Source organism: Ornithorhynchus anatinus, chromosome 2 (assembly GCF_004115215.2).
Source record: "Ornithorhynchus anatinus isolate Pmale09 chromosome 2, mOrnAna1.pri.v4, whole genome shotgun sequence".
In the NCBI taxonomy this organism is placed as follows: Eukaryota; Metazoa; Chordata; class Mammalia; order Monotremata; family Ornithorhynchidae; genus Ornithorhynchus; species Ornithorhynchus anatinus.
Window position 1 is genome coordinate 18065355 of NC_041729.1, and position 10577 is coordinate 18075931.

The 10577-nt window shown below is 47.7% G+C and overlaps 1 protein-coding gene across 1 annotated transcript in view; it reads right to left on the minus strand.

The window, feature by feature from the left end:
• Nucleotides 1-1665, minus strand: part of BCL7A (BAF chromatin remodeling complex subunit BCL7A) — a 31321-nt gene extending 29656 nt beyond the window's left edge. The window contains exon 1 of the mRNA XM_001506088.5: nucleotides 1378-1665. Coding sequence (XP_001506138.3) covers nucleotides 1378-1634 — 257 coding nt within the window. The 5' untranslated portion in view covers nucleotides 1635-1665. The remainder of the gene's footprint in view (nucleotides 1-1377) is intronic.
• Between the last annotated feature and the right edge of the window lie 8912 nt (nucleotides 1666-10577).

Genomic DNA, 10577 nt, shown 5'->3' on the forward strand with positions numbered 1-10577 from the left:
CAGACTTTCTGTTTGTTTGTTTGACCAAAGGGACATACTTTTCGTTGGAATCAAAGCACAAAACGTCCTAGGCGGATAGGCAGGCCCATTTCGACTCAGTTGCGTTGACACCCTTCCTCGTCCCGCTCCTGGGAACACTCAATCGGCCGGGCTCGATGAATCCGTGGGAAAGAAAAGTCAAAATTCGGGCACCGGGGCTTTGCTCGGAAAGTTAGAGCCGGAGGACCTCGTTTCATCAAGGCGTCTGTCTTACGGGCCAGAACGTTTAAAAATAAGAACGCAGGTCCCCGTCGGGCGATTAAAAGTACTGACGTGTAAAAATTAGGCCGAGTGTAGTCAAAACGCGACAAAATAAAAACCTTAAATAACCTTTAAAGCACACCCACGGCCTGCTCCTGCAAATCAAAGGGGCGCGTTTGAAGTAGAGGATTAGTTACCAAAATAAAGCAACCCCCCCGCACCGCCTCCGAGAAAAGAGAATTAATAAAGCCCACTGGATTTTTTTTTTTTAAATTGATCCCGCTCCTCATTTGGAACTCTTTTGTTGGGAGGGTGGCCTCCCTTGTAGGGGAGATGGAGGGCTCGGTTCTTTCCTAACACGAGGCCTCGCCACGGGGGTGGGGGGCGAGGGTCTCCGGTTGGCAGCCCCGGGGGTAGGAGAGTGGGGGAGGGAAGGGGGCCTGACTCACGCCTGCTGCAGCCCTTGCACCACTTCCTCCCTCTCCCTCGGCCCCCATCTTTCTTTCTCCTCTCCCGAAAAGCTCTCTCTCCGGGCGGCCCAAAGCGCTAAATTTAAACCACTGGCAGTCTGCAAACTCCGCAGACTTCAGGGCGCCTGCTTCCAAAAGGCGGAGAGAGGGAGGGGGGAGGCGGGGAAGGAGGTGGGGACCCAGCTCGGGGCCGAGACGCTGGGGAAAGCGGAGGAAAAAGGTGGCGGCTGGCTGCATGCACAATGGAGATCTCTCCACCACCCGGCATTACACCCAGGCGCACAAAAAGCTGCTTTCATGTGACTTGCAATAAAAGAGAATAAAATAAAACAACCCCCCCGAAAAAAACAACCAACAACCCCGAAATGGCTTCTCGGTCCGGATTTTCTCCCCCTCCCGGGACGGTCCTCTTTGGAGGCCCGAGGCCCGCCATCCCGGGCGGGCACCAGGTGGGTGGGCACGAGTGGCAGCGGAGCGCACCTGGCCCGGCGTGCCCCCCTCCCTTTGCAGCAGGTGACCCGAGCTGGGCTGGCGCTCCCTCTCTCCCTCCCTCCCCGGCCGACGCCAGCACAGTGCTCGTGCTCCCGCCGCTGCTCGGTGAAGGGGGGGCCTGCTGGCTGCTTTTTTCTTTTCTTTGCAACCATTGCCACGGAGCTTCGCCGCTTACCATTTGCGCACTTTCTCGATAGCCGCCATGACCCTCTTGATATCATCTTTGGCCCGGCTCCTGGTCTCCGCTCGAACCGACCTGCCCGACATGGTTCTGGCTGGGAGAAAGAGGCGGCTGCTGCTGCTGCTGCTGCAGCTGCTGCTGCTGCCGGTCCTGCTGCAGCTGCTGGTGCTGGAGGAGGAGGAGCGCGCCCTGGTCCTTCTCGCTTTCCCCTTCTCAGGCCCACACTCTCTCACAGACAGGCAGACACACATATACACACACACAGAAGCACGCACTCTCACCCACACACAAAGCCTGGTGCCGCCGCCGCCGCCGCTCGCTCGGGCCCCCAGTGCGCAGGCGCGGAGCAGCACGGTTGCACAGAGCTGCAGCAGGACCAGCCGCGGCAGAGCCATTGATCTCGGGGTCCGGGAAGCCCTTTACGCCGGCCCGAGCCCTGTTCTAAACGCTGCGGTCGATCCGAGGCAGTCGCCTTGGCCCACGTGGGGCCTCCCAGTCTCCAGCCCCAGTTTACAGAGGAGGGAACTGAGGCCCAGGGAAATGACTTGCCCAAGGTCACACGGCTGACAAGTGGTCGAGTCGCAATTAAGACTAATAATGGTGGTATTTGTTAAACGCTTACACTTCTAAGCACTGGGGAGGATACGAGGTCATCAGGTGGTCCCACGTGGGGCTCACAGACTTCCTCCCCATTTGACAGATGAGGTCACTGAGGCCCAGAGAAGTGAAGCGACTTGGCCAAGGTCACACGGCTGACAAGTGGTCGAGTCGAAATTAAGAATAGGAATAATAATGGTGGTATTTGTTTAACGCTTTCTAGGTGCGAAGCACTCTTCTAAGCGCTGGGGAGGATACGAGGTCACCAGGTGGCCCCACGTGGGGCTCACAGTCTTCAGCCCCATTTGACAGATGAGGTCACTGAGGCCCAGAGAAGTGAAGCGACTTGTCCAAGGTCACACAGCTGACAAGCGGCGGAGTCGGAATTAGAACCCACGACCTCTGACTCCCAAGCCCGGGCTCTTTCCACCATGAGCCTCATGCGGGACAACCTGATGACCTTGTATCTTCCCCGGTGCTTAGAACAGTGCTTGGCACATAGTAAGTGCTTAACAAATACCATAATAATGATTATTATTAATAATAAACATAACTATTGGTCCTCGGGATGCTTAAGAGCAAGAAAATGGATGTTTTGGAGAGAGCCAACAGATGGGGTGGGGAAATACAGTGTGAAGGGAAGTCAATTTGAAATCTTAATTCATGCTTTGAAATCAGTTTTAGGACACAAGCATGACCTGTATCGCCGTCACTCTCCAAAGTATCACTTTTCCTCTCCTTTCCTCCCAAGGTGAAAGTACAGTTTCCAATGTAGGGTAATAATCGTTTGATATCTGGATAGTGCAGAAGTTATCATCAGTGGATTTGGTATAAGTGTAATCACTTTGATATTGAGCTTCCTCAGTTGTGACTTATCATTTATCTATCCCAATGCTCAGTGCAGTGCTCGGCATATAGTAAGTACATAACAGATAGCGCAGTTATTATTAGATGAGGTTAGGAGTTGCAGCCTTCAAGAAGTTGAAGTTCTGGGCCAGGCAACCACAGCATAAGGTCAAGTGTTGAGTGGTACTGGATACAATTAATTGCAGATTAAAAATGGAGCCCCAAACTCTTCCCCACACTAAGGGAAATAACTCCAGTGTTAGTGTAACACTTTGTTTTTAATAATAACAATCCAAATTGTTGGCTTTCAGCCAGGCGTCCTGAATGAATATCTTTGGGTCCCAAGGCTTCCTCCACTCACATTGCTTGAAATTCACCTACCCCTTTAGTTACATTAGCAAATTAAATGCTAATGATTTCTTTATTAACATTTAATGTACTCATATGTAACCGTGTAAATGGTCACTGTCTTAGACTGGGAAATATTCTTTCACCTTTTGGGGTGGGAGGGGGAGTACTTATGATGGTGATGATTATGATGATATTAAGGAGAGAAAAAAGCATTCACAGGTTTTCTTCTGCACTGGTCTTCCCCTAGCAACTTGAGTTAGCAGCATGACTTTGTTTTTGTAAACAGTAGGTGCTATGGTGTTTGCCTTGGGGATCTCACCATTAATTAGAAATGAAAAAAGAAAAACTTACAGAGTAAAATAAAACTTTTAAAAATCACACTAGGCAACGGACAATGTCTTTATTTGGGGGCTGCATCCGAATTTTCTGAGGTATAATTGGGTGTGTGCTGGGGGTGGGGGGGGGGGTGTTTTTAACTCCAAATACTTATAGCAATGCACCACTCAATACATTTTTACCTCATTAGCAGTGATAAAAGCATTACCAATGCTATAAAGTTGATGGCCGCCATCTTGGTCCTGCTATTAAAAGTGCGGACTATTGAGTTTACATTAAACCATACTGCTCCCAAATTAATAAAGGTTACTCAAGGACATTTATAATTGAAACCTCATTCAGGTACCAAATTTGAAAGTAATCGTTTCTTGACTACTAGAAGGAACTCTCATGAACTGATGTATGGATAACCTGGGAAATTAAAGGACAATACTGTAAAATCATAAGAGAAGGTAAATTGATTAGAGTAGGACTAAAATTTATGTTAAAATGTCAGAAAACTGATTTATGGTAGTATTTGCCATACAGAATTTGGAATGAGTTTTTACATTTTGGCTAACATGAATCTTAACAAGGCACACATACAAACGACAGCCTTTTCTGATAGTCTTTGTGCCTGACTGTGACCAACCTTATTATTTTTTATCTATCCTGGAGCTTAGTACAGTGCTTGGGACATAGCACTTAACAAACACAATAGTTATTATTGCTTTGGACCAGGGGCTTTATCAAATAAAAATAAATTCAATTTTTTTTGACATACAGAAATAAGCACAGGCATCCTTAACTCCTAGAACTGAATTGGACTTCTGCCACTCTTATTTTCCTCTCCCTCGAAAATTATTTTCTTCCTAAACCTCCACCAATGAAACTGATACGATGAGGGGTTATCAGAATGGTCACTGATATTTTCATTTCCCCACTCCCGGAAGCAGTCACGGAGCCTTCCCACAACCAAACCAGAATATGTAATGGAGGAGACAAGGCTACAGGGGGTGAAATGAGTGATAGGATGATTCTTGAGATGTGGCTAATCGTATTTGTGGGGAGAGAGTTAATTTGGTACTGCTGTTTTTGTTTCCCCCTACCTCATCGAGACCTGTGTTTCCCAGTCAGGTTAGATAGAGGAAGGCAGAAATTCTTGAGGTGGAGATGAAACCAATGGCTGGACATTGCTGGGGAGATTGCCTGGGAATTGTACCTTAGTTGCTCTGGATTATCTGCCAATTCAAGAAACTCACCAAATCCTGTTGATTATACCTTCATAAAATCTCTAGAATCTTCCCTTTCTTCTCCATCCACCCGGCTACTGCACTTATCCCAGGCCCGGCCTCTTTCTGCTGGGCCATTCTGCCTCGCAGCCAAAGAGTATGGAAAAATTTTGCATGCTAGATGGAGAATAAATTATTAAATGGCAAGTTAGAGATGTTGTGGGAGAGAGGAAAGAATATCAAAATCAATAGTATTTATTGAGCACTTACTAGAGCACTGTACTAAGCGATTGGAGGATGGCAATACAAGAGAATTAGTGGACGCATTCCCTGCCCATAATGAGCTTACAGCCTAGAGAAGGCCCAAGAATTCATTCATTCATTCAATTGTATTTATTGGGCACTTACTGTGTGCAGAGCAAACAAAAAACAGATGCATTCCCAGCCCACAGTGAGCTTAGAGTCTAGAGGACAAGCTTACAGTCTAACAGGTTATATGTCCATGATGAATTGTTAAAGGGAAAAAATTTAATGTAATGGATGATTCCCCCTAACCATAAGTGCAATTATATCATTGCTTTTCCAAACATCCTTCACTGCTGTTGTCGGAGACAGATTTCTGTATTGGTCTGGCCCGATAATGGCAGTGCTTCATTCTCACTTCTGGTCGACTGCCTGGGTCCAGGTTAGAAGGCACAGATGTGATCCATGCAAATAAGAACAATAAAGAGTGAGTATCAGTAAGGGAGATACGAGCCCTTTCTAGCTCCACAAGCAGGACTGGCTTCAGACATTGAGCCACCTGAGGCTGGGAAAACTTGTTGCCCCACCTCGCATCCAGTGTGACATTTTGCTGAGGTCATATCTCCACGTGGCCGTCGGGCCAAACCCTGAAGCGAGTGTTTGTCTGGAGAGACCCCTGACTAGGGCCTGCCTCGCTCCAGGGCTGTTGGGTATCCCCGCTCTATTCAGACAGGGACACCCGTGTCACGACCTGAGCCCCGTCACTTACCGGTCCACCCTTCCCTCTTTTGCCACTCTCCCCGGCCCAGATCCACTCACATCCCCTGCTGGGTGGGTGGCTTTGTGGCAGCGTCCTCCTCTCTGCTTTTCCCACACTGCTGACCCCTCCCCTGCTCTCCCTTCCCCATACTTCCCAGCCAGGACCCACCAGAGGAAGAATGCAGACTCTGGGCTCGGCCTCCCGGGTCAGAGGTTGGGGGTCCTGACTTAGAAAGTGGGCCTGGGGGTCAGAAGGACCTGGGTTTTAATCCCTGGTCTGCCACTTGGCTGCTGTGTGACCTTGGGGAAGTCACTTCACTTCTCTGTGCTTCAGTTCCCTCATCTGCAAAACGTGGATTAAGGTTGTGAGCCCCATGTGAGGCAGGGACTGTATCCAACCTGATTACCTTGTATCTGCCCCAGCGCTTAATCCAGTGCCTGACACACAGTAAGCACTTAATGAATACCACAATTATTATTATTATTATTCCCACCTCTGGTCCACCCCAAGAGGCAGCCCCATGCTCTCCCTGACCTCATTCTCCAGTCTCCAGGCTGTCCCCTAGCCCAAGCCTCAACCACTCACTCCTTGGCAAGGGCAGTGGTAATTTGGAACATGGACCACCTGTGGGCAACTCAAGCCGGATGCTTTGCCTGCTGGACGGGTTTCAGTAGAGGGAACCGTGGGGAGCGTGGAGATTTGTCCTCAGGATGCCCACTTTTTCTGACTGCTGGAGCTGGGCCTGCTTTGCACAGAAATGCTGCAGCTCCAACTTCTGCTGCCCCAGACATCAAGTTTGGCACAGGGTAGCATAAGCCTGTCCCTCAGCCTGACCCGATTGAGGCACACTGGATGCCAGACATCCCGACTTCTCTCAGCTCCAGGTCGTTTATCTGTTGCCTCAGCCCCAATATCCCATGCATGCACCCCAGGGCCCCTTGGCCACCCGGAGGGAGAGCCAATCTTCAGCTGAAGGAGGTCAGATATATTGGTCCAAGCCCAAACCCCCTGAAAAGCCTCTGGAGCCCCCCAAATGACTCTGCTTCCTGCCACCCCACAGCTCTCAGGAACTTAAATAAGCAAACACATTAAAAACAAAAAACTAAGCAGCATGGCCTCATGAGAAAAGCACAGGCCTGGGAGTCAGAGGACTTGCATTCTAATTCTGGCTCGGCCAGTTGCCTGTGTGACCTTGGGCAAGTCACTTTAACTTCTCCCCACCTCAGTTTCCTCTGCTTTAAAATGAGGATTCAATATCTGTTCTCCCTTTCACTTAGGCTAGGAGGCTCACTTGGGAAAGGGGCAGGCTCCGACCTGATTTACTTGTACCTACCCTGGCTCGTAGATCAGTGCTTGGCACATAGCAAGCTCTTAACAAATACCATTAAAAAAAAGAAACTAACTCTTTAATAGATTCCTTTATTTTGCCAGGGAGTGGGAGTTGTTAAAAGGGAGGGTGGAGAAGCAGAGGATCCCTGTAAAAAATTCAAGATGACTGCTGCTCATGCGGCAAGAAGCGGAGACGGGGGGACTCTCCATAGGTGAGGCAGTCATCTTGATGAGGTCCTGGGAGGGGCGCCATCTTGAATGTCTCAAGTGGTGACCAACATGGAAGGAAAAGGGGCACATAACCACCCCTGCAACATGCCACCCTGACGTGGCCGTTTACCTCACATCTGAATATGGCCCCGCCTTAGAATGGCGCGGCTGTTCAGAGAGCCTGGCATCGTCATCGCTACCAGCCCTGGAACTAACAAGCTTCCTCTCTGAGAGTGCTGTGTTTATTTTGTAAGCTACCCAATCAGAACCTATCCAAAATAACATTATTTGAAGCTCAGCATTTTGTGTCAGGTATTGATTTGCAAACCGACTTGAACATTGAAGGGGGTGTTCCTTCTTTTGTTCACTGGGGCTGTGTTGCTTTTCTCTTTTTTACCAGCAGAAAGACTGGCATTTGAAATCCACCACTAGAGTGTTGTAATTCTCCAAGATAGGATGCTGCCTACCTGGAAGGTTGCAAATAGACAGACATCCCCAGATCCCTAACAGCCCTGGTGTCATACGTGACCACCGGCCGGGAATATGTTTTCCTATTATAAGAGCAAAATGGCAAAGTGGAAAGAGCATAAGATTGGGAGTCAGGAGGGCTGGTTCTAGTCCTGGATCTGGATCTGAAGGAGAAAAAGGAATTAATTTTTCTCAGCTCTTGCCACTCATCTTTGAGTAAGTTACAGTGAGGTCTAGTGGATAGAGCAGGGGCCTGGGAGTCTGAAGGACATGGATTCTAATTCCATCTCCCCCACTTGTCTGCTGGGTGACCTTGGGCAAGTAACTTCACTTCTCTGTGCTTCAGTAACCTCATCTGTAAAATGGGGATTAAGACCGTGAGCCCCATGTGGGTCAGGGACAGTGTCCAGCCTGATTAACTTGTATCTATCCCAGTGCTTGGTACAGTGTCTGGCACATAGTAAGTGCTTAACGAATACCATAAATAAGTCACTTATCTTCTCTTGTTTCTATCCTAGCCCCTGACACGGCACAAGTGCTAAATAAATCTCATCATCATGAGCAGGCTGGGATTGACAGGAGAGACGATGTAAAAGGGGGCCTCTCAGGGCCTCAGAAAGGTTAAGTTGCACAACTACTGTCCTCAGCTTTTGTTCAACAAGCAAAGAAACGATGCACCACTTTTATATAGTGTCAGCACTGGGAGACTATGAGGCACCAGTACAAGTACCAGTACCACAGTACCACAAGTACAAGTACCAGTACCAGTACAGGTCTCACAGTCTTTGTGAGACCAGGCACTGCTGGTGGAATCATGTCATTTAAATAGTTCCTGCTGCAGTCCTTTCTGGAGAACACTGTCATCTTTATCTTGAATGAGCTGCTGAACCCTGAGTTGCACTTTCTTATTCTTTGGGATTTCAGAGCGAGGAAAGAGAATTGGACTGCAGCCCTATGAAAGGACAGATTTTTCGACCCAGATAATCATGGTGTCGGACGCTGGCTCCACCGAGAGTTATCGCCTCTATTTTGTGGACAAGAAAATCAGACTTCATTTTGGTATCAATCAGAGAACCCTTTAGTTTGTCTCCAAAGCGTAAGCAGTTCTCCCCCAGCCCTAACAGTCACAGGAGTGAGACCTGAGGTGGAATTTCAATCAGTGGTATTTATTGAGCATTTACTATGTGCAGAGCATTGTACTAAGCATTTGGGAGAGTGCGATATAATAGAATTAGCAGACACATTCCCTGCCCATAATGAGATTTCCCCCCACAGCCAGCCACTTCTACAACCCAGAGAAGCAGCATGGCCTAGTGGAAAGATCATGGACTAGGGAGTCAGAAGGTCTTGGATTTTGATCCTCGTCTGCTGTGTGACCTTGGGGAAGTCACTTCACTTCTCTGCCTCAGTTACTTTGTAAAATGGAGACTAAGACTGTAAGCTTTATGTAGAACAGGACTGTGTCCAACCTGATCAGTTTGTATCTATTATAGTGTTTACTACAGTGCCCGGCACATAGTAAACACTTAACAAATACCATTTAAAAAACAAAAAAACAGGAGGAGTACCAAAGTAGTACAGAACAGGAAGAGATCAATCAATCAGTCGTATTCATTGAGCACGTACTGTGTGTAGAGCACCGTACTAAGTGGTTGGGAGTGTACAATATAACAATATAACAGTTGGTAGACACAATATTCATTATTTTTAGATTGTGAGCCCCATGAGGGGCAGGGAACATGTCTAATTCCTACCTGGGTATTTTCTCCCAGCACCTAGAACAGTGCTCTGCACACAGTAAGCACTTACAAAGTACTATTGCCACTAGTTAGTGCCCAGATTCCCCTAAACATGGCGAGTTATGAGGCTGAGGTAGGATGGACCCACTTTCCCTAACCCTCTCTCTCTGCCATCCTCTGGAGGCGGTCCTCCTCAGAAATGTGAAAAGAAGCACGCCTCTGAATCCCGATGGAAAGTTGTGAAACATTTTTTTCACAAGGTCACAGGACTAATTATAATTTAAAATTGTGGCATTTGTTGCAGGCTTACCATGCATGTGCCAAACCTCATCCAAAGCACTGGGGAAGATACAAGATAATTAGGTCAGACCAAGGTATGGTTTCATCATCATCACTGGCATTTATCAAGCACTTACTATGTGCAGAGCACTGTACTAAGTGCTTGGAAAAATGCAATACCACAGACCTGGCAGATATGTACCTTCCCAATATGAGCTCACAGTCTAAGGACTGTTTCAGATAGCTTCAGTGACTAACACAGTAACTAGTAAAGAACACCAGAAACAGTTCTGCCATTTAGATTATTACCTCCTCTAGACTCTAAGATCATTATAGGCAGAGAATGTCTGTTTATTGTTATACTCTCCCAAGCGCTTAGTACAGTGCTCTGTGTACAGTTAGTGGTCAAATAAATACACTTGACTGACTGACCTTGAGGGTAGGAAACATGTCTTCTAATTTTTGCTAAATTTTTCACCAAGAAATATTACAGTGCTTAACGCGACATGCTTAATAAACATGCTGATGATGCAAAATAGCTAATCCAAAAAATGTCCTCTTCCCAAAATACCACCTAAACTTTTTGATAGCTCAGTGGTCACTAGGCGGCAAGGTCACAGGCCTGACTAAAGGACATCTTCCTTCCCAGACTAAGCCCTTTATCTCCCCAATCCTCCCATCCCTGTCTCCACTATTTACTTTGATACTTACCCCAGCCCCACAGTACTTTTGCACAGCACTCTACTAATTCCCCTATCCCTAATCTACTGAAATATCTGCCTCTCCCCGAAGATTGAAAGCTCCTTGTGGGGGGGAAACATATCT